Source organism: Arvicola amphibius, chromosome 4 (assembly GCF_903992535.2).
Source record: "Arvicola amphibius chromosome 4, mArvAmp1.2, whole genome shotgun sequence".
NCBI lineage: Eukaryota > Metazoa > Chordata > Mammalia > Rodentia > Cricetidae > Arvicola > Arvicola amphibius.
The window spans coordinates 89,204,761-89,230,837 of record NC_052050.1 but is presented as its reverse complement, the minus strand read 5'-3'; the positions used below and the strand labels follow the sequence as shown (position 1 = coordinate 89,230,837).

The following is a 26,077-nucleotide window of genomic DNA, read 5'->3' as shown; positions in this document are numbered from 1 at the left end:
ATCTCAAAATGTTTACATTACACTTCCTAACAGTAGCAAAATTACATTTATGAGTAGCAATGAAATAATTTTGTGGTTGGGGTCACCACAGCATGAGGAACTGTAAAGGGCTGCAGCATTAGGAAAGTGAGAACCACACTACTCTGTATATACCCAGAATTCACCTTTGCCTCCCAAGTGCTGAAGTTAAAGGGATTCACCACCATGCTCAGCTGAGGGCCATCTTTAAAGAAGAGAATTGGCAGGAGACGCTACAGACTAATGGTTCTCAACCTTCCTAATGCTGTGACCATGTAATACCTCATGTGGTGACCCCCAACCATAAAATTATTTTCATTGTTACTTGTAATTTTGCTACTGTTAGGAATCAAATGAAAATATATGATACGCTGAATATCTGATAGGGGACCCTTGTAGAGGGGTCATTTGACCCCAAAGGGATTGCGACTCACAGGTTTAGAACCACTGTTATAGATGTACAACTGCTACAAGGTTAGTCTCAGTACAGCAATGTGGAATCCACATTCCTGTGTTAAAAGTGAGGTTGGGGGTGGGGGGGCTGGAGAGATGGCTCAGTGGTTAAGAGCACTGTCTGTTCTTCCAGAGGTCCTGAGTTCAATTCCCAACAACCACATGGTGGCTCATAACCATCTGTACTGAGATCTGGCGCCCTCTTCTGGCGTGCGGGCATACATAGAGGCAGAATGTTGTATACATAATAAATAAATAAATCTTTTTTTAAAAAGTGAGGTTAGGATGTGGCCAAGAGTAGCATTTAATTACTTATTATGTAGTATTTACTGCTAACAACTGGCCATCCATTGTGGGGTCAGAGTATCAGCTAGGTTTTATTTGTGCATATATCCAATTCAGATAAAGATCAAAGAAAAAATTTAAAACAGCTATTAGAGGCCAGGGCACTAACTTAGTCGATAATGGACTTGTCATGCAAATTTGATGACTTGAGTTTGATTCCCGTCACTCACATAAGCAGCCAGCTATAATAATCAACCCTCTGGAGATGGAGACAGGATCCTTGGGTCAGGCTGGCTAGATAGCCATTTTCCTGAAGAACACCCTTAAGGTTGATCTCTGACTTCCACTTGCACCTTTACAAACACAGATACACACACAGGTATTGGAAGCCTGGATAGTAACACAGATGTAATCCCAGCATTTGAGGAGCTAAGGCAGAGGGAATGTGACTTTGAGGCCAACCTAAGCTATATAGTGAGACTCTTCTTAAAACACAAGCAGAGCCGGCTGGTGGTGGCGCATACCTTTAATCCCAGCACTAGGGAGGCTGAGGCAGGCGGATCTCTGTGAGTTCGAGGCCAGCCTGGTCTGCAAGAGTTAGTTCCAGGACAGGCTCCAAAGCAACACAGAGACCCTATCTCGAAAAACCAAAAAAAAAAAAAAAACAAAACAAAACAAACCAACAAAAACCCCACAAGCAGAAAATTAATGGAAGCTGGCTATGATATATCATGTTACCATATGCTTGGGAAAGCAGAGGCACAATCTCTGCAATTTCAAGATCAGCCAGTGCTAAATCTTGCCTCAAAAAAATCTTTTAATGGTTTTAAATAATAATAGAATACTGTGTTTATAACCTAAAATGAAAAGGTATATCTGCACAATGCAAAAAGTTATAAGGATCAGGTATGGTGGTACAGTCCTATAATCTCAGCTACTCAGGAAGACTGAGGCAGGATCATGCATTCAAGGGATCAGGATAAGAGGGCTAGGAATGTCAGAAAAGTATATTGGAGCTGGAGACATGGCTCATCATTTAAAAGCACCGGCTCTTCCAGATACCCAGATTAAATTCCCGGCACCCATATGGCAGCCCACAACTGTCTATAACACCAGTTCCAGAGAATACAATACCCTCACACAGATATACATGCAGGCAAAACACCAGTGCAGAAAAAATATTTTTTTTTGTTTTTCGAGACAGGGTTTCCCTGTAGTTTCTAGAGTCTGTCCTGGAACTAGCTCTTGTAGACTAGACTGGCCTCGAACTCAGAGATCCGCCTGCCTCTGCCTCCCAAGTGCTGGGATTAAAGGCATGCGCTACTACCGCCCGGCACATAAATTATTTTTTTAAAAAAGAAAAAGTATGTTTAAGGAGAAATTATTTTGTATGAATATATTATATAGATAGGTACTAATATGTATGCATATTAATAGTGAAAATAGTTGGAGGACTAGAGAAACAATTCATTGGTTAAGAGCCCTAGCTGCTCTTGCAACAGACCCTGGTTCTGTTCCTAGCACCTAAACATCAACTCACAGCTGTCCATAACGCCAGTTCCAGAAGATTCAGTGTCCTCTTCTGGCTTCCATAGGCACCAGGCATGCACATAGTACACTTATATGCATACAGGCTAAACACTCATACAGTATTTTATTTGTTTGTTTTTGTTTTTTAAACATGATTTCTTTGTGTAGCCCTGGCTATTCTGATACTAGCTCCATAGACCATGTTGGCATCGAATTCATAGAGATCCACCTGTCTTTGCCTCCTGAATGCTGGGATAAAGGCATGCACAGCCACCACTTGGCAATCTTTTTTTATTTGAGGCAGAGTCTTTCTTTGTAGTCCTGGCTGGCAAGAAACTCAGTATGTAGACAAGGCTGGCCTCAAACTCATAAGAAATCCACCTGCCTCTGTTTCTCAAATTCTGGGCTTAAAGGCACATGGCACTATGCCCAGCTAAAATAATTTTGTAATTTGAAAACTGTTGTGAATTTATAAATCACATGGTAGGCAAGGACCAAATGCTATAAAGAGATGAGAAAAGCAAACGACAAGTACCCAAAAGTTTCTTTAGGGAAAATGCAGATTAAGTATATTGTGTTTTGACCAATTGTATAGCAATAACTGGATTCTGTTAGCCCTAGTAGTGATGCTTTGACCCATCTCCCCATGCCTACCCAGCAGCAGATTTCATCTGTGTGTTCTGTCCATGGGGTATGCCTGGAGCCCAAGGACCTGAGTCAGAGTCCTGGTGGCTCTGGCTGGCTGCTTCAGAAATACCTATTGGGATGGGCCAGAAGTGGGTTACTTTGTAGCTATAACAGGGATCATGGATCCTTCTGGTTGTACTCTTAGGAGAAAGATGGAGCATTTTCTGCTACACAGATATTATTCTGCATATTTATACCTGAATGCCTTTCAAAAAAAAAAGTAGTAAACATCTGGAAAGATGCCCATAGCTTAGTTAGACCCTTTTTAATCTTTTCCTTTCGAATTGAGAAGAATGGAATGAGAAGAGCAGCGAGATGGAGACAGGACTTTTCTGCTCTGTTTTTCTCTGAATTTCTCATGTGGTAATCCAGAAAACTCTACAGTGTACATTAAAATAGGAGACTATTGCTCTGCTGCCACTCACATGTCTTTCTTATTCACAGGTATGGATCTTGGAGGGAGCCCGTCAACCCCTACTATGTCAACTCTGGCTATGCCCTGGCCCCAGCCACCAGCGCCAATGACAGTGAACAGCAGAGCCTGTCCAGTGATGCCGACACCCTATCCCTTACGGACAGTAGCGTGTAAGTCCCATGCTTGCTGACAGTATGCTTCAGTGCTCTTTGCTTAACCCACTGGCTGGTCCTTACTGATTGATTCTTTTAAAGCTTGACTTGAATGTCCCCAAGGAACAAACACTAAGCTGGCCATGGTATATTATATTTGCAAGCCCAGAAATTGTGATGCTGAAGCAGGAGAATTGGCATGAGTGCCATGCCAACCTGATCTATAGAATGAGACTGTTAAAACAGAAACCCTAAAGAAAGAGGACAGACTGCCCTGTGAGTTACAGTATCCTTCAAAACCTAGCCCACGGGCCAAGGTGTAATTAATTCAGTGGCAGCCCTGGGTTTAGTCCCTAGCACAACAGCAGCAAAATTGTTTAAAAATCCTGGAAAACAGCCCGGTGGTGGTGGCACACGCCTTTAATCCCAGCACTCCTGAGGCCGAGGCAGGTGAATCTCTGGAGTTCAAGGCCAGCCCTGGCCTATAGAGCGGGTTACAGGACACGCCTTAAAGCTACAGAGAAACCCTGTCTTAAAAAAACAAACAAAAAAATCCTGGAACAGAGCCTGGTGGTGGTGGCGCATGCCTTTAATCACAGCATTTGGGAGGGAGAGACAGGTGGATCTTTTTAGTTCAAGGCCAGCCTTGTCTACAGAGTTCTAGGACTTGCACAGAGAAACCCTGTATCAAAAGACAAAAACAAAAATCCTGCAACAGAATCCAAGCTAGAGTTGAAGTTTGTATTAGCTCTCTCTCCTAGAAGCCAAGCAGCTTTTAAGAGCAGAGGACTCAGAGAAACTGGAGGTTCATCCTCTAGAGAGGATAGATTTCACTGGGAAGATGGGCCCAGGTAACAGGCAGCCTTCTCTCCAGGGCAGGGCTGGAGACAGTCCTGGAATCCATCAGGTTGTATAAATATGTTTCTTGCCCATGTTGTTCTGCCTTGGAATCTTAATTATATATACAATGTTCTGTCTGCATGTATGCCTACACACCATAAAGGGGCACCAGATCTCATTATAGATGGTTGTGAGCCACCATGTGGTTGCTGGGAATTGAACTCAGGACCTCTGGAAGAGCAGCCAGTGCTCTTAACCTCTGAGCCATCTCTCCAGCCCCATACATCTTGATACACCATGAGTAGTCCTGGGGAGCTGGGGAGATTGGATTCTGTGCTAAGACCAGTTAGTTCCCTGAGTGCCTGAGTTCCAAGCCATGGAGGCAGATCTGAGCCTCCACTTCCCTGATACAATGATCACAATTTAGGAGCTTGTTTTTTCTAATGTGGTCACATTCCCAGAAGCCCTTGTGGGAATGGACCTGTCATGAACCACCTCCTGCCGGTGGTGTTTTGGAGCTCAGGTGCATATTAAGTAATTAAAGTAGGTAATTGAATGGCATAAAACATTTTGTTGAGTTAACCCTTCAGCCTGTAGTTTCTTGGGGTTCTGACTCAGTCATGCTTAGTCTAGGTTTGCCGCATTCCTGGGGCTCCCTCCAAAAGCACCCTAGTGTTGGATTAAGTCTTTGCTTATTATAGTGACTAGGAGCAAGTCTTCTAATCGCCACTAGATGTCTCTATTTCATTACTGCGCAGGGTTCCCAACAGGGTTCTTGGCCTAGCTCAGCAGTTCTGCTCTGCCTGTGTGTCTCTTGTGTGAAAGCTGGGAAATTGGTAGGTATAAGTAAGAAGGAAGGAGAGAGTGCTCGCCAATGGTATATATGGGATGTGTGAGTGTGTAGAAGCCAGAGGTCAGCACTAGGTGTTAGGTGTTTTCCAGTGTGGATCTCCAGGCGCACTCCTTTAATCCCAGCATCTGGGAGGCAGAGGCAAGTAGAGCTCTGTGAGTTTGAGGCCAGCCTGGTCTACAGAGTGAGTTCCAGGACAGCCAGAGCTACATAGTGAGACCCTGTCTTTAAAAAGGGGGTAAATACACATACACAAACACTGTTTATGTGTTATGTGTTTTGCCTGCATATTTGGTTTTGGGGGATGTTTGGGTTGTGTGTGTGTGTGTTTGTTTGTTTGTTTGTTTTGATTTTTAAGACAGCGCTTCTCTGTGTAATAGTTCTGGCTGTCCTGGAACTCCCGATGTGTAGACCAGGCTGTCCTTGAACTCACAGAGATCTGCCTGCCTGCCTCTGTCCCTGAGTGCTGGAATTAAAGACATGCAGCACCACCAGCCGGCTTGCATTTATGTATTTGTACAATGTGTGTGTCTAGTGCCCTGGAGGGCAGATGAGGGTGTCAGATATCCTAGACCTAGAGTGGTTTTGAGCTACCATGTAGATGCTAGGTCCTCTGGAAGAACAAGTGCTCTTAACCACAGAGCTGACTCCACAGCTCCCTAAAATTTTAAAAAATTTATTATATTATGAGTGTGGTAAAAAAGAATGTAGGTGCATGTGTGTGCTATAGCACATGTGGAGGTCAGAGAGCAACTATAGAGTGTTTTTTGGTTTTCTCCTATTACCTTCTGGGATCCAGGAAATGAATTTCGATCATCAAGCCTGCACACCTATTGTATTCTCAAACGGCCTCTACCCACTGAACAATCTTGTTGACACTGAACCTGGAGGTCACTTATTCAGTAAAATTAGCTGAGCAGTGAGCACCAGGGATCTTCCAATACTAGGACTGTAGGCATACACTTCCATGCCCAGTTTTGTTTATGTTTTAAGTGGATGCTGGAGAATTATGTTGTTGTAGCAAGCACTTTACAGCTGATCTAGCTCCCTAGCTCCCCACTTTCCATTGATGGATATAAATCACTATTTTGTGTCTGTGTGGTTGTGTAGTTTTGTTTTTTGTTTTCATTGATACAAGTGAGCATTTCTTAGAGAAACTTAGTAAGCAGCATAGCAGGTCACACAATCTGGCTTCATTGTCATCTCATTTCTGTGTTCAGTCACTTTTCTGATTAAACAAGATTCTGATTAAACAAATGCAGCACTGAAGACATAACTGTTAGCAGTTTACCAAATCTAATGGCTTAATTATAAAGAAGGAGAATATTCCCTAAATATTTTAGACAGTTCACAAAAACTGAATAATTGATACCAACAGGAGCCATGTGTCCTCCTACCACCTCCCCCAGATAGGATTTCTGTGTTAACCCTAGCTGTTCCAAAGCTCACTCTGTAGACCAGTCTGACCTCTCAGAGATCCTTCTGCCTCTGCCTCCTAAGTGCTGGAATTAAAGGCTTGAACCACCACAATCCTGCTGAAACCACTTTCTAACTATATATTATATAAAAGCCTTAGGGCTAGAAGGAATAGCTTTCAAAGTACTTACGATAGCTGCTTTGGGACTGTAACATTTCTAATTACATTCTAGCTTCCCAACCCTAGAATGTAAATTGTTTTTAAAGTAACATATTTTTAAAGCAACAGTATTTTTAAAAGAAGCTTATTAAAGAATGATTTTTGCTATTGTTGTTTATTGGTGTGTCAAATCATGCCTAGCTAGTAGTGAGGGGCCTAATACCTGTTTGGTTGGTTGGTTGATTGGGTTTTTTGTTTGTTTGTTTGTTTGTTTTGTGGTTTTAATTTTTTTCATTCATTTTATATACCAGCTACAATTCCCTTCCCACTCCCTACTCCCTCCCACGCCCCTCCACTTCCCATTGAAGGTAAGGCCTGCCATGGGGAGTCTACAAAGCCTGGTACATTCAGTTGTGACAGGACTAAGCCCCTCCCCGCCGTATCAAGGCTGAGCAAAGGCATCCCACCATAGGGAAATATAAATATGCCCAGGGGCCCCTCAAACAGACAAAGCTACACAACTGTCTCCCACGTGCAGAGGGCCTAGTTCGGTCGAGTAGGCTCCACAGCTGACCATCTAGAGTTCCTGGGAGCTTGGCTCATCAGTTCTCTGTAGATTTCCTCATCTGATCTTGACCTGTCCCTCTTCTAAAACTTGTTGAATGAGTAAATTCCACACTGATTTTGCTTGCTACAGGCATTATAGAAATGCATGGTTTGTTTAGAGTTATATTAATTCATAATTAACAATTAATAACAAATTTGAGCTGAGGTAGTGGTAGTGCATTCCTTTAATCCCAGTACTTGGGAGGCAGAGGCAGGGCTACACTGAGAAACCCTATCTTGAACATTAAAAAACAACAAAAAGAAAAAAAAAACAAGTTTGAAGCACGTGATACTATTTTAGGATGAGAAAGCATTTACAAGAAAGTAAGGTTAGGGACTGGAGTGAAGGCTCAGTGGTTAAGAGTACCAGCTGCTCTTCGAGAGGACCTGGGTTCAATTCCCACCACCCACATGGCAGTTCACAACTGTCTATGACTCCAGTTCAGAGGATTCTGCATCCTCACTGAGACATACATGCAGCAAAATACAAATGAAAATAAATAAGCTTTGACTAGGATGTAGCTCAGTGGTAGAGTGCTTGCCTAGAAGGCTAGATTCAAGCCTCAGTGCAAAACTACATACATACATACATAAAACATACATACATACATACATTGGGGGAAATAAAGAAGGCTGTAAGTTTGAAATTTGCTGCTGGAAATTCTGTCTTTATCCAAGAAGTCTGTAGTAGTTTTTAGGGCTCACTCTAGAAGCCAAATTAACATCTCAGCAATCCATTCTGACTGAGAGAGGTACACCAGCTCCAGGCCAGAAGGACAGAGCCAGAAATTCAGCCAGCAGGAGGAGTGTTGTGGAAGCCCATTTGTCTAGGACTGAGGCACTTCATCCTAATTCTGTTTCCTCCTTCCATCTTCACACCAACTTCTCTGTCCCCAGCACAGATGGACCACTTGCTAGGCTAGGCACTCATCTCCATGTCTCTTTCACTACACTTACTGAATGTAGTTTTAGAGGATGGTCCCCTTTATGTTCATGGTTTTTGTTGTTTGTTTTATGTTTTGGAGACAAGGTCTTTCTGTGTGGCCCTGACTGTCCTGGAACTCACTGTGTAGACCAGGTTTGCCTCAACTTACCAAGATCTGCCTGCCTCTGCCTCCGGAATGCTGGTTTGTTATATCTGAGGAATGTCTCATTTAATTCTGTTTTAATTAATTAATTTTGAGACAGGGTCTTACTCTACAGCCCGTGCTGGCCTGGAACTCACTGTGTAGACTAGGCCAGCTTTGAATTTAGAGATCCACTACCTCTGCCTCCTTAGTGCTGAGATTAAAAGTGTGTGCCACCATACTTGGCTATATTTCAGTTTTGAATCTTTGAATGTTGACATTTTCAGCAACACTTTTTTCCTGAAGTCCTTTGTGACCTCTCACTGCCAGAGTAGTTGCCATCATAGCCCCATCAGAAGAGGACCACAAGTTGTGTCTGTAACACCTGGTCCTCCTCTTCCTATGGAACTAACTCATAAGACTTAACCTCCAGCATAGCCTTTTCTGCAGCCTCTGAATATTTTCTTAAGAAAAGAACATGTTGGGGCTAAAGAGATGGCTCAGTGGTTAAGAGCATTGAACTGCTCTTCCAGAGGACCTGGGTTCAATTCCCAGTACCCACATGGCAGCTCACAACTGTCTGTAATTACAGTTCCAGGGGACCCCACACGTGGCAAAAACACACACACACACACACACACACATATAATAAAAAAAGAGAAAAGGTCATTATATCAAAATGGAGAAACTTAAAATACATGTAGATGGTTTTTGTTTTAGGGGTAAGATAGATCCTCATGTAAATAAGGCTGGCTTCCACTTCCCAAGTACCAAGGCTATAGGCATGTACCACTCTACCCAGCTAATGCAGTGCTAGAGTTAGACCCATGGCTTCATGCATGCTAGGCAAGCACTCTGTCAGCTGAGCTATGTCCACAGCCCCAAGCATAGGCAATTTTTCTTTGATAATCTGTTCATCTTAGATTTTATTGGGAGACTTAAGAAATTGGGATACAAAACTACCACCTATATTTGAACATACATCTGAGGCAAAAAATGAAATGATGTTTCTCACTATACCTTCTGGGATAGCTTACGAGTTTCTCACATTGGAGCCGCAATTGGATCATACAACTGTTCAACAAGGTGTTTCCTAGTATGACACCCATCCTTAGATGTAATTTTTGAGGACAAGCCTAAGCCGCAGAGGCTGGGGATTTTAAAGTGTTGTGTCTAAGTATAGAAGAAACAGGTTTCAGCTGTTGGCTTTAGGCCACCTACTATCTTGAGTGCCTGGGAATCCAAGTCATATGAATTTTAAACTCCCATTCCTCTATTCTCTATGTCCCCTTTGCATATGTAAAAGGAAAAACACTGTAATGCTACCCTCTTGCCCAAGCACACCAAGCACCTGGGCAGGTTGCCAGGGCAATCCTCTGGGGCTATGTCTTTTCTGCTGTCAAGAGTAGCATGGTTGGGGTTCTGCTGCCCTTGATGGCTTTCCACCTCCCCCAGAGGGGCAGGATACACAGATCACACACCTTAACTGCTCTGGGGACTCTTTGATTAGCAAGATAATTTAAAAACCTATCCCATTCACCATGGAGATTGCTGTTCTCCCACCCACCTGTTTTCATGTAACTAGAGAACTGAACTGTAGTGAGAAGACCCAGCACTTTGATTTGTCAGCCTGTCTTTTCTGATTTGCTAGTTCCATTTGTTGCCATGATTGATTCCTAGAGTACCTTCTAGAACTATGGGATAGAGGCTGGGCAGTTTCACAAGGTGTTGGATATGTCATCTCTCTCAAATAAGTAAGAGTCTGGCCTTTTAGTGACCTTAGTCCTTGGATTTATGGGTGCTAAAGGCTGTTTATAGTTGGCCTTACATGTTTGCTTCGCTCTTCTAAAAGACTCACAGTGACCTGGGTTCAGTCCCCGGAATCCACACGTGTGCTGTGGTACATATACTCACCCATATACATGCACAACTATATACATGGTGTGTGTGTGTGTGTGTGTGTGTGTGTGTGTGTGTAATAAAATTTTTAATGTGAAAATGATTCTTAGCTATCAAACTTTCAGACTTTGTAGACTCATAGATAAATAAAGTAAGGGCAGCTGATCTTCATTGAAATGTTTATAAAATAGTAGCTGGAAGAATATTCCATGACTGAGCTCCTGGGCTTTGTTATATATGAATTGTATGTGTGTATGTCATGAAGTACATGTAAGTAACATATATGCATGCACATGGGATGATACAATGTGGATGTGTCATTGCAATCAGTAATGACCATGGGCTGGTAAGTATATGGTATTCTGCTATATCTTATTTTCTACTTGAGCTAATGGTTATATCTTTTGTCTATTCAGGGATGGAATCCCCCCATACAGGATCCGTAAGCAGCACCGAAGAGAGATGCAGGAGAGTGTCCAAGTTAATGGGCGGGTGCCTCTACCTCACATTCCTGTAAGTCCCACATATTCAGAAGCACCATACCTTCTCTCCAGATGCCTAACTGGTTTCCTACACAGAGTTGGTCACCATGGCACCAATCAGTGGGAGAGATACTTGGTAGGCTTCTTAGGACTGTCTGCTGGGCATAGCAGACAGTCTGTCTGAGTGATGTTGAGCTGAGAGATAACCATCATAATAGATAGTCTGTGGTAGCTCCCAAAGCTTGAAACACTTCTTTTGCTCAGTAACAGTAGGTGACTTCCAGTTAGCACCCACCCTTCCCTGTATAGTTTCCCTGTAAAGTCAGATGTTCTTCTGTAGTAGTTCTGAGAAGATGGATTTCTACTTGGGACCCAGCTCTGGACATTGCAAGTCACCTGACCCCAGGGTATGTTAGATATCCATTCACAGGCTTTACTACTCAAGGAACTTGTCCTTTTTGTGGCTGAGCCTTTGATGCTGCCATGTAGACATCTTGGCTCAGAAGCTGCCTCAGCATTGCCGCTTGGGTAATAACAGTAGCTTGTCCTGAGCCTGTTGACTCTGTGTTTGAGCAGGCATTTATAGCTCTTTCTACTTGGACTGACCACTAGTGGCACACAGAACAATTATTGTTCCTTCTGGCACACAGGCTTTGGGCAGAAAACTTCTAGAACTTGGGGAGCTTGTGGCAGTGTTCTCCACCCATACCTGTGTAGGGAGGATGGGTGATTCAGAGCATCACACAGACATCGGCGTTTGTTTTTATTCATTTTATTATTATTTTGAGACAGCAACTATGTAGCTCTGGCTTACCTTGAGCTCACTGTGTAGACTAGGGTGATCTTGAACTCACAGAGATCAACCTGTCTCTCTCTCCTGGGCACTGGGATTGAGGATATGCACCATCACACCCAGCCTCATCAGAATTTCCTAGTTGGAGTCTTTCAGCTTTTTGATTGCACCTTCAGTTCCCAAATTAGAAAAGATGCATTTGTGATTGGAAAATCGTGTTCATTCTGTATATGATGTATTTTATGTCTCCCGTTGCTGTAACAGAGCCTAGAATCCCAACCCTCCTGAGTGCAATCCTACCCTGATTACACTCAGCCATGCATCAGGACCAGGTACTGCTCCATCCAGGATTTTCTTGGAACAGGTGTATGCTGTGGGACTATTCTAATTCAGAACCACAAGTCCACCCAAGGAGTTTCTAGTTACTGGTGCTGTGCTTACTCAGCTTGATCCTGTGTTCCTAGTGCTGTTTACACTGAACCTCAGGAATTCCCCACTTTATGTTATGAATGTTTTTCTGTGATGAGTTGGGAATATTTAGTGTAGAGCATGTTGGTCGAGGTACTGACCACTATGTGTCTGGGAGCATGTATACATGCTCACTCAGGGGTGCCACAACCTATGCATACCAGGACCATGCCCAGGCCTCCAGTAATTTAGTTGTGAGTGGCTAGAGAGAAGTCCACATCTTCAGGTCAGTGCTCAGTGAAGGAAGAAAGGAAGCCAATGAAGATGCTAGTGTCTCTGTAAAAGGGAACCATAAATACCTGCTTTAAAATAGATGTAACCAGCAAGGTTACTTAGATATACCTGCTTCCAAGCTTGATGATCTGTGTTCTATCTGTAGAACCTACCTGGTGAAAGGGGAGAACAGAACCAACTCCTGCAAGTTATCCTATGATCTCTACATAGTGCCATGGTGCACATATCGGCCATGTGCATGCTCACATATTCAAACAAATAAATGTACAAGAACTTTAAAATAACTAAGATCAAGTTTTCCTGTACACATCCTAGGCTGTCACTGTGCTGCTCTATAAAGGATGCAGGACCACCCTGTGAAGGCAACCCTGCTGACTATTGTGTCTCTCTCCAGCGCACTTACCGAATGCCAAAGGAGATCCGGGTAGAACCACAGAAATTTGCTGAAGAGCTTATTCATCGTCTAGAGGCTGTCCAACGCACTCGAGAAGCTGAAGAGAAGCTGGAAGAACGGCTGAAGCGTGTACGGATGGTGAGTGGACTATATTGCTTAGAACTGTGTCAAGGCCACTATTTCCTGTGGCTTGGAAGTCCTGCACTTAGGGTAGCCTCCATTCTGAAATGTTCTACTCAGCCTGCTTCTTACTATTTCTGTAGCCCACCTGCCTTTCTGTTCAGTGCCTTTTTCCTCTCTCTTTTACTATGAACTGAGCTTAGTGATTCCCCCAGCAATCTCTTCCTGCCAGGAGATGCCTAGGAGGAAGTTCCCAAGGCTCCCAACATTTGAAGAAGACAGGAAACTGACAAAATGGCTGTGTGCCTAGCCTTGGCAGGTGGCAGGAACTGAGCTAAGGCACAGTGGACCTATGATAGGCAGGCTGGGCAGGTGCCGGGCTCCTGCTCACTTAGGGGACACTGCAGAGTATAGTAACTGTAATGGCTTCCTTGGAGCTCATTTTGGTTCATTGAGAAACCACTAACTACTATACTACTATTTTGTTTATTTGGTTTGGTTTCAAAAGAGACAGGGTTTTGCTGGGGGTTGGGGGTGGTTCATGCCCTTAATCCCAGCACTCCAGAGGCAAAGGCAGGCAAATCTCTGTGAGTGAGTTCAGGGCCAGCCTGTTTTACAAGAGCTAGTTCCAGGATAGGCATCAAAGCTACACAAAGAAACCCTGTCTCGAAAAAACAAAACCACCTGGCTAAGAAACCACTGCTTTTGTATATATTTTTGTTTTTTTCTATGCTACTATAGAAAGGCTTTCTTTATGTAAGGCCATGGTCTACCTATATGTGTCCTTCATTCTCCAGTGTTTTATGATAAACAGTTTAACACTTGCAAATTCAAGCCTGCCCTCCCTCCCTCTATACCTCCCTTCTTCTTTCCTTCCTAAGACACAGTCTTACTGTAGCCTGCCTGACCTGGTATTCACTATGCAGCCCAGGATGGTCTCTTGCAGCATTATTCTTGTTTAAGCCACCCAGGTGCTGGCTTCCAAGTGTGTGCCAATACCTGGCTAAGATCAAACATTTTTATTGATGCAAGTTTTCATACTTGAAGTTCTAGAGTATAATGTTCAACTATGGAGTATTTCTCTGTTACTTTATCTGATGTTTTTATTTGACATATGGAACCCAACCCTCTCCAAACTCAGAGCCCCAGTCTAGGCCCATCCCTACCCTCTCAGGCTCCTGGTAGACAGTGTGCATTGTCTAAGAGTTCCATCCTTAGCAGCAGATCTGCATACTACTGTAGACACAGGGCTAATGGTGGCACGAGTTATAATCTTCACAGACTGGAGACTTAAGATTAAAAACAAACGGGCTAGGGGCTGGAGAGAGGGCTCAGTGGTTAAGAGCATTGCCTGCTCTCCCAAAGGTCCTGAGTTCAATTCCCAGCAACCACATGGTGGCTCACAACCATCTGTAATGAGGTCTGGCGCCCTTTTCTGGCCTTCAGGCATACACACAGACAAAATATTGTGTACATAATAAATAAATATTTTAAAAAAAATAAAAACAAACGGGCTTAAAATAATTTATTTTTAATAACAAAACTGAGGGGGGGCTGGAGAGATGGCTCAGAGGTTAAGAGCATTGCCTGTTCTTCCTAAAGGTCCCGAGTTCAATTCCCAGCAACCACATGGTGGCTCACAACCATCTGTAATGGGGTCTGGTGCCTTCTTCTAGCCTGCAGGCAGACACACAAACAGAATATTGTATACATAATAAAATAAATAAATATTTAAAAAAAACTGAGGAAATAAAATTCTGAGAAGGTCTGGAGAAATGGACAGATTCATGAAGACTGGAGTTCAGCTAGGCGGTGGTGGTGCATGCCTTTAATCCCAGCACTTGGGAGGCAGAAACAGGGGGATCTCTGTGAGTTCGAGGCCAGCCTGGTCTATAGAGCAAGTTCCAGGACAGGCTCCAAAGCTACACAAAGAAACCCTGTCTCAAACAACCCTCCTCCATACCTCCAAAAGAAAATACTGGAGATCAGAACCCAGTATCCATGAAACAAGATGGGAATCTACATAAGCCTATAACCCCAACTGGCAGGGGCAAGGGATAGAAACTGAGGCTCAGGGGGCTGGAGAGATGGCTCAGAGGTTAAGAGCACTGTTTGCTATTCCGGAGGTCCTGAGTTCAATTCCCAGCAACCACATGGTGGCTCACAACCATCTGTACTGAGATCTGGTGCCCTCCTCTGACGTGCGGGCATACATCGAGGTAGAATGTTGTATACATAATAAATAAATAAATCTTTTTTTTAAAAAAAAAAAAGAAGCCGGGCGGTGGTGGCGCACGCCTTTAATCCCAGCACTCGGGAGGCAGAGGCAGGCGGATCTCTGTGAGTTCGAGACCAGCCTGGTCTACAAGAGCTAGTTCCAGGACAGGCTCCAAAGCCACAGAGAAACCCTGTCTCGAAAAACCAAAAAAAGAAAAAAGAAAAAAAAAAACAGAAACCGAGGCTCACCACAAATCCTACATTTTAATTGCTACATATGAGGAACTGGTAAGAAAAGCTGGGTCATCCTTATGTAATGGTGCACACCTTTAATCCCAGCACCCAGGAGGTAGAGGAAGGCGAATCTCTGTGAGTTCAAGGCCAGCCAGGTCTATACAGTGAGTTCTAGGACAACCAGGGCTATTGAGAAGCCCTGTCTCAAAAAACCAAGAGAGAACAAAAACAAAAACCTTTATTTACTGAGTCATAAAACTAAATCCATGCAGTGCCTTCTCAGTGGTCACAACTGATACCAGATCTTTAATCCCCTCAACCTGTTTTTTCCTTGCCTGATAAGAACAGGTTGATGGGATCAGTTCAGGTTCCCAGAGCCTTTTGAAATTCAAGCACAGGGTATCCAGGAGTCAACACCTCTCCCTAATTTGACTACACTGCAGTTAGGAAAGTCCCTGGCTTGACTGTCAGAACTGTGGCTCACTTCCAGGTCTGTCCTCATTCTCATTCTGACAGTGCTGCTGTTTCTCCACAGGAAGAAGAAGGGGAGGATGGTGAACTGCCTTCTGGCCCCATGGCTAGTCACAAACTGCCTTCTGTCCCAGTCTGGCACCATTTCCCACCCCGCTATGTGGATATGGGCTGCTCCGGACTGCGGGATGCTCATGAGGAGAATCCTGAGAGCATCCTGGATGAGCATGTGCAAAGGGTCATGAGGACACCTGGCTGCCAGTCACCTGGTCCAGGCCACCGTTCTCCCGATAATGGGCATGTAACCAAGACTGCTGTACTAGGCGGTGTAGCCTCCGGGCATGGAAAGCACGTTCCTAAGTTGGGGTTGAAACTTGATACAGCTGGCCTGCACCACCATAGGCATGTCCACCACCATGTTCACCATAATTCAGCTAGACCCAAGGAGCAAATGGAGGCTGAAGCTGCCCGCAGGGTCCAGAGCAACTTCTCATGGGGCCCAGAAACACATGGTCATGCCAAGCCCCGCAGCTATTCAGAGAACACAGGCACCACCCCCAGTGCTGGGGACTTGGCCTTTGGGTGAGTCTTGACCCAGCCCTCTCACATGTTTCCTGTGTGGCCTTGTATCCAAGTTGTGGTCCAGAGGGGCCATGGCCCTATGGTGACCTGATCCTCCCCGATAAAAATCATAGGACACAGGGTCAGGTGCCAGACAGGCTCCAGGCATTGCTATGACTGGGTGAGGAGGGGTGGTGGATTTGTCTTGGGCTATGGTCAGCATGACTCTTCTACCATATTAAAGCAGACCCCAGACAGCTGACCTTCACAGAGATCACTGCCTTCACAGTGGGTTACAGGCCCTCTTGTTGTGTTTGAGGGTTTAGGAAACAGCAAGTGACCTCATATATATTGATCTCACAGTGGTAAAGCTAGTGCATCCTCCAAAAGAAACACCAAGAAGACTGAGTCTGGGAAGAATGCCAGTGCTGAGGTACCCAGTACCACAGAGGATGCAGAGAAGAACCAGAAGATCATGCAGTGGATCATTGAGGGGGAGAAGGAGATCAGTAGACATCGGAAGGCAGGCCATGGGTAAGTACACTGCAGAGGCCTGTTCCCTAGCAACTGGCCACCTGTCTTGTCAACACCTTTGCTTTTAGGAGTTTATTTCTGCCTACAAGGTCAGATGACTCCATCTTAGTCCCTGTCACCTATGAACTTACATAAGTGGCAGCTGTGGGAGAGTCTTCTGCCTTTTACGCCTACTTTCTTCAATTCTAAGGGTTTGAGACTGCTCAGCTCCATCGTGACCTCTCTGTATATCTCTCATCCATTTTGTTTCATATTACTTGTGTTTGCACATATTCCTGGCTCCACAGGAAGCAGGTGCCATCCCTGTGATCCTCTGTATGACCCATTTCTGAGCATATTAGGGGAGTCTAGGACAGTCCCAGACTACCCTAATGTGCTGCCTGCTTGCTACCTGCCCTCAACATACTCTGGGACACATATTGTAGGAGGAAACCCTTATGTTTTCCTCTGACATACTTATAAAAACACGTACATGTGTGTTCATTCTCACACATAAAATTAATGTAATAAAATTTTCAAAAAGTAAGAAAGGTCAAGAATGCAGCTCAGTGACATCACAGCATGAGAAAACTGGTTCAATCTCAAATTACACAATAAAGAACACTCTTCAAGAAGGAAAGAGTGAATCTGTACAGGATCAGAGGAGACCCATGTGATCCTGTAGGTGGGTGTGGACACACTTTGTTGCTTCCACTGCTTATGCAGTCACTTGTCTTTGTCCCCCAAGGTCTTCTGGGATGAGGAAGCAGCAGGCCCATGAGAGCTCCAGGCCCTTGTCTATTGAGCGTCCTGGAGCCGTGCACCCCTGGGTCAGTGCTCAGCTCCGGAACTCTGTCCAACCGTCTCATCTTTTCATCCAAGATCCCACAATGCCACCCAATCCTGCCCCTAACCCCCTGACACAGCTGGAAGAGGCCCGCAGGCGTTTGGAGGAAGAGGAGAAGAGAGCCAACAAACTTCCCTCCAAGCAGAGGTAGGCTCATGTGGTGTAGGTGACCTTACATAGCCCTAAGGCCCTTATAAGGCCCTTGGGGTAAGACACCCATTCTGGACTACTTCACTGAGAACCACAGAGGTAGCCCTGCTGCAGGACAGAGGCTAGGAGGTGAATGTTCTCACCAGCACTTAGTCAGATGGACAACAGCCTTTGGGCATGCTCAGCTTAGTGGTGAATTCCTGACCATCTCTGATGACAGCCACACAAAGCACAGCCACAGGGAGATGATGGACAATTCTGAAGCACAGACAGTTATAATAGGATAGATTGTCTAGATGTGTCTAGAGTGATCACAATATCGACCCCTTTACCATCACCGTTCAGCAAGCCTATTCTGTTCCTTAGGGAATATGTTCTGCCCAAACTCAAAAGATTTCTCTTTGGGTAGCAGTGTTCTTGGGAGCCAGAACATGCCTTCTAGAAACCTTTTATTTCGGCTTTCAGTCAGTTACTTGGACATTCTGACTCATTGGAGTTCTCAAGTGGTAATAATCTCGATCGAGTTCCCTGGAACTATGGTTACACAAAGACCACTATTGCCCTTTGAAACTATCAGCCCCATTATTCAACTTAGGTTGTACAGATTCTGGGGTCTGACTTCACTTCTGAGGGTTCTCTTTCCCTGGGATGCTACGACTCATGACAGCAGACTCTGCACTTGTGGTCTCTAATAGAATCAGGCTGTAGTTGCCCTGGAAGCTTAGACATGTCCCTGCTCACTGAAAGTCTCTACAGACCCATACCAAGCTCTGAACCTATTCTAACTTTGGTTCTAAAAGAAGTTGCAGCTACCTTGAACACAAGGGGCTACTTTGCCACCTGCTGTAAGCCATGTTATGCATTTGTGCTGCCTGCTCTGTGTAGGAAGTGTTCCTCCTGGTGCTGAAATATTGTGTGTATCTGGCAGGGGTCGAGGGATCTGCTAAGACTAATGCCCTCAGTGGTCTGGGAAGGGTGCTCTCAATAGCAAAGTGTTGCTAAGAAGCAGGATTTTCTTGTGGAGTAGGGTACTTTGAGAGTTAGGATTCTCTTGTGGCACAGAGGTTGCATCTGTTCATCCTACCATTACCTGGCAAGCCCCACATGGTGGTAACAGTTGTGGTTTTCTCCTGGCCAGTAGCATCAGCTAAACCCTTCTAGTTTGAGTTTTGGGGTATGAGAACACTTATCACCACACACACATATATCAGGTCTTAACTGCTGCCTCCAAAATCTTCATGTGTGAGGAAATTGAATGTGTTGAGTCTATTTGTCTGGAACTTTATAAGCAAGTGTAGATGTATGAGGTGAAAGCCCCAGGCCGTGGAAGGTCCTGGTAAGGTAGACGAGAGTAAAGTCACTGTTAGGCACCCATAGTGGCATACCCACGTAGAGGACTCGCTTGGAAAGGCTCTGCTTTGCTGAGATTCTGGAGCATGCCTCAGTTGTGTCAGCAGCTTCCCAAGATACAGTGTAACCACTGCTGCTGTCCATGTCTGGTACCCACGTCATCTTCAGTTCATGATGAAGTGTGTGTAGAGAGCCACATCCTTGAGAGATGTGCTGGCAGGCCCTCTCCAAGAATTTCTAGCCTGGGGAAGACATCTGTACAGGGGGTGAAGAGAGCCTGTATCACTAAGACGAGCAGTACTCCAGAGTGTATTCTAAAGAACAGACTGGCATTGATCCTGTGTCTAGACACTTAGGGCAGGACCTCTGATTTGTGAATGGGAGTTCTTGGTAGCTAGTTCCTGCTGCTCACCCTGTCTGTGCACACTGTCCACAACACTGGCTGAGCCCCATCCTCTTTGATGCGGGTTGTTCCCTAGGTATGTGCAGGCAGTCATGCAGCGGGGACGCACCTGTGTCAGGCCAGCATGTGCACCGGTGCTGAGTGTGGTACCAGCCGTGTCGGACTTGGAACTCTCCGAGACAGAGTACGTGCGCCCTGTGGGTCCTCCTGGTTCTGCCCATCCCAGCTCAGGCCAATTCCCAAAGTGGAGCACCTATTTTGATAGGCTTTATCACTGAGCCAGGAAACATCGGGGCTGGAGAAAGACCTGCTGGGGCTTCTCCGTCCTGTCTCCCAATAGAGAAGATCATGCCTATTCGGTGTAGGGACGTGATCTCTATACCTGTGTGTGGTCCATGCAGGCACCACAGCTTGCCTTTCATCTTATCTCTACGCTCCTGAGCTCCTGAGCTAGGTTTGGGGACTGGTGGGTCAACCGCCATTCTATACAGGATCAGGTCCACAGTCCTAGTCCCCTTGAAGTAGCACCAGGAGCCTGAGCCAAGTTTATAGTAGGATCTAGGTGGTGTGACTACAGCCAAGACTTAGGCTCTGCACATCTCGCTGCCACCCCCACATGTAGGTCAGGGACATTTCTGACTGTGCCCTTTCTGTGCTTTTACTCAAGACAGGAAGATGAGGATCCCCCTTGGGCCTTGCTGCTGACCCAGCCCAAACTCCATTACCCACAACTCATAAGAGAGGGTATCCTGAGCTTAGGGCTCTATAGATGGCCCTCTGTTGTTCTGGAGAAGTAGATCTCCCCAGTTCTACCTTCAGAGTTTCAAAAGCTCACTGCTAGAAAAAGGTCTAAGAACCTGGACTGTCCCAGAACCAGAATGGCCCCAGGTATCTTACTTGGTCAAGGAAAAGCACTGGCCATGGGTAAGGCCAGCTTTGGAAGCTTCTGGGTTCCATTGAAAGGTATAGGAACATAGGAGCAGACTCAGAGCAGCTACACAGCATGTTTAGGACTTGAGCAAGAAACAGCTCAAGCCTCCAGTCTGCTTTGGAGATCCTGACCATCCTGGTCCTGGAACACTTCCCTTCCAGATCTGTGCAGCCCTGATTGGTCCATCCTTGAGAGTTATGGAAGTTTGGAGAGGTTGTCAGGGTCTAGGGACCAACCCCCTTATAACCTTGGAGGTGGGGCGTTGTGAGCTGAGGGCCTGGCCTGGTCATTGTGGGTGTCTGTGCTACTTTTTATCGTCTGGAGGGATGTACTTTTCTTAGAGCTCGACCTGTAGCTCATTTCCTAGTGAGTGGTTTACACAGGACTGGAATCCAGATTTTGGGTAGGTGGGTGGCAAGGTGAATACCACATTGCTGAGTGAGGTACTGACCCTGGCATGTCTTGTCCTCTGTTTATAGATGGTACCTTTGAGGTACTCTGTGTGACCTTGGCCTGAGCCCACTACTTACCATCTCTTTCTGTCCCAGGACAAAATCACAGAGAAAGGCAGGTGGCGGGAATGCACCACCATGTGACAGCATTGTTGTTGCCTACTACTTCTGTGGGGAGCCCATTCCCTACCGGACCCTAGTGCGAGGCCGTGCCGTCACCCTGGGCCAGTTCAAGGAGCTGCTAACCAAAAAGGGGAGCTACAGGTGAGAAGAGCTGCAGCCGTAAAGCACACTTGCCCAGCATGCTTATGGGTTTAGTGTAGAAGGAAAGAGCCTTCTGTCCCACTGGTCTTTCATCTTTCCTTTCACCCCCTTCTGTCAGCCATGGTTGCTGCTTACTGCCCTATTTAGGGCACATCAGGATTGGGTGGCATCAGGACCCTGCCTCAAAGCTGGACTGGCCCTCTGTTCTAGCCTCAGACCTCTTCCTCCATGTCAGCCAACTCTAAACTCCAGTAGAAAGATTGCTGATACCTGAGTGACATGAAAGCCTGTGAGTCCTACTCGTATCAGCCCATGTGGATGGCAGGACTTCTGCTCTTCCTGGATCATAATCCTGTCAGCGCCTCCACACCCACCAGAAGCCAGGATTGGGGCTCCCAGGGGTTTTGTAGCAATTCTCAACACTCTACCCTAAGTGTGGCCACTGCCCAGCAGGCATCAGCCAGGTCCCAGCTCACTGGCTGGGGCAAGCCTGCACTGTAGGGTGGTACGACTTCAGGGGTTCAAGAATAGGCATTCCTCTCCTGGAGCTGGGTTTTCTCACTGTCTCCACAATTTTCTGCTCCTAGATACTACTTTAAGAAAGTGAGTGACGAGTTTGACTGTGGTGTGGTATTTGAAGAAGTGCGGGAGGACGAGGCAATCTTGCCTGTCTTTGAAGAGAAGATCATTGGCAAGGTGGAAAAGGTGGACTGAGCACTGGGCAACACACCCAGGTTACACCATCACTAAGGTGCACGGCCAGTGGGCAGCCGTGTCCTCAGGAGCCTGATGTGGGGAACAGCACAAGATTGTGTCACAAGCTCTTGGGGTGGGGGCTCAGGTGTCTGCCATACCTCTGTCCCTCTGGGTCTGGGAAAGAGGGGGGTTCCTACTGAGTGGTTCCATGGGGTTCTCTGTTTTGCTTTTCAAAAAGGAAAGCCCCACATACCCCCACATCACCCCCTGAAGCAATACCAGGAGCCATCTCATGACCTTCAGCAGCTCTTTGAATGCAGACTGACCCAGGGATACCTTTACCTGGGCTTGTATTCCTGTGTCCTCCTCTCCCTCTGGGACCTATCCACTGCACCTGGCTGGGCTCAGGCCCAGGAGCAGGGGATCCTTTGGGGGCCTCTGTATATTGTACATGTCACTGAGTGCCTTCAACATGCTGTCTCTTGCCTGCCACTGTGTGAATCTGGTGGCTGAGTACCTCAGGCCCCTTTGCCTGTCTCCAGCCACCAGCTTGGTTCAGCAGGGGGCGGGGTCTGGTCCCTTCTAAGTGTCCATGTAAATATGTATATTTCTCAGGCCAGGGCCAGCAGGGGGTACCCTGAGCCCATTTTTCATGCGATGACTTGTACAATTATCTTTTCAAAGGTACTTGGATAATAATGAAATAAAACAGTTTTTGAACTGCTTTGGGTCTGTGATATATACTGTCTGCTGTCAATTGGGCAGGGCCAAAGGATGTGTTGCCCTCCAGCCAAGCAGTGGAGGCAACCCTGTATGTGTTACCCCTTCTTGCCCAGGCAAGCCCTAAAGTCAGGAGCACAAGAGAAAGGTCGGATCCCATGAGGTACTGAATTAGAGGCAAGCACCAGGAGCCAGGCTAGGGAGACCAGCCAGCCCTGCTCATGAACCACACAAAGTCTGGGAAAACATTTTTATTCATAGTGCACATCTCCCTCCAGCGCTCGAGAACACCACTCCCTGGAATGCAGTGTGCAAATGGCTACAGCTCCTCCTTGGGCCCCATGGTGGAATTGGCTTGTATTTCCTGGAATGGATCACAGAAGCCCAGTTCAGACCTGCCTATGCCCATGCTGCTGGGAGAGAACCTACTTGAGGGACTGGTATCCTGAATGGAGTACCCACTGGGCTGGAGACTGAAGGCTCGTTGGGCTCCTCGGGCAGGTCACCTCCATTGTCCAGGAACTTGGAGAATGTCTCTAGGTCCCTGGTGCTTTTGTATTCTATCACCTGAGAAGAAAGAGAAGGACCTGAGGGCATGCTCACCAGCCACAAACTGATGCTAGCCAAGCCAGCTATGGAGTAGTAGTCCACTCCCCACCCCATTCATCCCTTCACCTTCCGGTCTGGCCCTGCTGGGAAGAACTTCAGGGTGGGATAGCCATGCACAGAGAAGGCCTCCAGCTCATTAGCCGTAGCATCCAACTCAGCAATGACAATGTCCTCACGATCTTTGTACTTCTCTGCCAGTGCCTCCCAGGCTGGAGCCATCTCCTTGCAGTGGCTGCACCATGGGGCATCTGGGGGAGGAGTCAGGCTTGGCTAGCTGACACCCCTGCCTCCCACCAGCCTGCCACCTCCCCCCTCTTCAGCACTCACAGAACTTGACAAACACACTCTTGGTTTCATCAAAAGCCACCTGCTCAAAATTCTTGCCCACAAGAGTCTTGACTGGCCGTTGGTCCCAGTCAGGGGGTATCTCCTGGCTCATCAGGTAGGGCTAGGGAAGCAAGCAGGCTTTCGCTGGGGTCTTATGTAGGGTCAAGGTTGTAGGGCTACTTCTCCTTCCTCCCTCTAAGAGCTACAGACCTTGACTTCTCCATGGAGGACTGCCTGGCAGAAGGTAGCTACAGAAGCTGCAGTGATGGGCGCCACACCTGAAGGTGCATACTTCTTGGTGGTCTCAATATTGATCAGGCGCAGGGTTGGGGCTTCCTCTGCCTTGAGGCCAAAATACTTCAGCACATGGTCGTTGTCAGCCGCCACATCCACCATCACGAACAATACCTACCAAAAGTCATACCAAGTTGGGATCTCTCTTAGCCCTACCACTCCTCCCTCCTGGCCCCCCAGTACCTGCCCCCGGAATGGGGGAGCTGCCTCTCTGAATTCTGTCAGCAGCTCCTTGTGCTGAGCTAGTGTCTGGTTCACAAACAGCAGCAGATGGTTGAGGATCTTGGCTGCAAAGATCTTCGGTGATGTCTGAAGGGGTAGAAAACGCATAACTTCACTGGACCTCTGTTCAAGGGCCCCCAGCCCAAGGTTCCTGCACCCCAGCCAAGCCTCCCACTTCTAAGGGTCCTTCCACCCTACCTCACTGTGACCTATAGTTTTACTTGCCTGGCTGTTGAACTCTGTGACCAGGTGCATGCTATGTGTGATGAGGAAGCGAGACAGGTCCCCCAGGTCCAGGCCAGTGTCCTTGTCCACTGGGAAGTCGGCCCGACCTTCGTCAAACTGGACACCAGCAAGGTTAGCAGGAGGTATGGCCCTGACCCCAACCCTGTCCTTAGCCCTAACCCACCTTCTTGAAAAGGACCACAGTATTCTTGGTGAGGCCAAACTTCTGAAAGAGCTGTGACCGGTCAGTGAGGCCAAAGGTTATGTCCAGGGCATCTCTGGCCAAAGCCAGGAAGGTGGCCACATCCTCTTCCTGTAAGTCCTACAGACCCAGCCCTGTGAGAATGGTAGGTACCACCAGTGCTGTTCCCATAGCCTGTCCACCCCTCCCAGTTTACCTGAAAGAAGCCAATGGCCACCACATCCCATTTGTCTATCAGTGCCTGGACACCTTCCTCATCTTCCAGATGTGTGGCACTGGGCCCTACTCGCCGCCTCAGCCACTCAGCAATGCCCTCAGCCTTCTGGGGTCCTGCAAAGATGTCCCGATTTCAGACTGGACTTCTGCCCCACCCATCCCTAGGCCACACCCACTCCTCATCGATGACCTTGCCCACCCCCAGCCATACCCACCTCATACCTACATATTCTTCAGGGTTTGTGCGGTTTCCATTCTGGAAGAACTTGAGTGTAGGGTACCCTACCACGCCAAACTCCTTGGTCAGCTCTGGTTCCGCAGGCCCATCCACCTTGGCCAAGGTGACGGCAGCTGACTCAGCTGCCAGCAGGGCAGCTGCCTTGCTGTACTCAGGAGCTAGTGCCTTGCAGTGACCACACCATGGGGCATCTGGGGGATGAGGCTGTGAGTACGTCAGTCCTCAACAGCCCCAGCTGCAGCCCAGGACCAACAGGAAGCATGTTTGTTCAACTCCTCCCTCAGGCCCACCCTAAGCATTGATCAAAACCACACCCGGGTGCCAGACCCCAGAGACTCCTAGAGCCCAGGCACAGTGAGGTTGGGGAGGGTTTGGGAAGAATCCTGCTTCCTGTCTCCAGGGCCACATGTAGCTGCTACCAGCTAAGAATGGCTTTGACATTTGTAAAGGGTTATAAGGAACCACAGACACATATGCCACAGGATATGGCATGAGCCACCCACACTGGACACTGCCTTCACAGAAGGACCGGTGACCAGTCATTTGGAATAGAGGCCCCAAAGGTAATAACATCAGTATGTGGCCACGGCTGACAGAGCAGAGGATTCTGGGCATCGCATGTCCTCCAGCTGCTACTGCTCTTCCACCACACCTTGCCACCCAGACCAGACCACCACCAAGCCCAGGTCAACATCAGGGCCTCTGTCCAGGCACCCTCTCAGGGACATAGGGTGCCAGAAAGGCCAAGTCTAGGGAGTAGACGCCTGAACTCCTAGGCCCCCAAGGTCCCCAAACCACTGGCTGAAGCACTCACAAAACTCCACCATCAGGGCTGGATGCTCCTGTAGTGCCTGGCTCAGGGTGTTGTGGTCCAGGACCAAGATCCCATCATCTTTGGGGACTTCTTCCCCAGTGGACTCCTCAGGGAGCACCTCTGAAGGGCCCTCAGGTTCCTGTCCCTGTCCCCATGGGCCTGAGACACCCAGCAGGAGCAGCAACACTGGCAGGAGCCGACCATCCATGGCGTACTGGGCCCTGAAGGCTGGAGTAGATAAAGGGACTGGGG

General features: G+C 47.0%; 2 protein-coding genes across 3 annotated transcripts in view; one reads left to right on the top strand and one right to left on the bottom strand.

Annotated features, from left to right (window-relative positions):
• The window catches only part of Axin1 (axin 1), a 53,668-nt gene extending 30,986 nt beyond the window's left edge, over positions 1–22,682 (top strand). Inside the window, exons 3-11 of one of the 2 annotated variants that reach the window (XM_038328448.2) lie at positions 3,418–3,558; positions 10,795–10,891; positions 12,750–12,887; positions 15,856–16,373; positions 16,716–16,886; positions 17,614–17,859; positions 19,692–19,799; positions 21,095–21,262; positions 21,850–22,682. In XM_038328448.2, the coding sequence (XP_038184376.1) occupies positions 3,418–3,558; positions 10,795–10,891; positions 12,750–12,887; positions 15,856–16,373; positions 16,716–16,886; positions 17,614–17,859; positions 19,692–19,799; positions 21,095–21,262; positions 21,850–21,976 (1,714 nt within the window). In that variant the 3' untranslated portion in view covers positions 21,977–22,682. The remainder of the gene's footprint in view (positions 1–3,417; positions 3,559–10,794; positions 10,892–12,749; positions 12,888–15,855; positions 16,374–16,715; positions 16,887–17,613; positions 17,860–19,691; positions 19,800–21,094; positions 21,263–21,849) is intronic. The other variant, XM_038328449.2, reaches the window with a different exon arrangement.
• A 315-nt stretch (positions 22,683–22,997) lies between these two features.
• Pdia2 (protein disulfide isomerase family A member 2) lies at positions 22,998–26,033 on the bottom strand. The gene is made up of 11 exons (XM_038328927.1): positions 25,826–26,033; positions 24,996–25,202; positions 24,754–24,887; positions 24,540–24,677; positions 24,356–24,472; positions 24,092–24,217; positions 23,825–24,022; positions 23,615–23,735; positions 23,354–23,535; positions 23,141–23,245; positions 22,998–23,042 (listed from the first exon to the last, which is right to left on the bottom strand). Exons 1-11 carry the CDS (start codon positions 26,031–26,033, stop codon positions 22,998–23,000), a joined length of 1,581 nt encoding a protein of 526 aa, XP_038184855.1.
• Between the last annotated feature and the right edge of the window lie 44 nt (positions 26,034–26,077).

Excerpts from the sequence above, each read along its gene's own strand:
- Pdia2 (XM_038328927.1), bottom strand. The coding sequence starts at position 26,033 with ATGGATGGTCGGCTCCTGCCAGTGTTGCTGCTCCTGCTGGGTGTCTCA. Across the intron at positions 24,678-24,753 it reads TGGCCATTGGCTTCTTTCAG|GACTTACAGGAAGAGGATGT; the intron begins GTAAACTGGGAG and ends CTGGGTCTGTAG. Across the intron at positions 24,218-24,355 it reads TCACAGAGTTCAACAGCCAG|ACATCACCGAAGATCTTTGC; the intron begins GCAAGTAAAACT and ends CTACCCCTTCAG.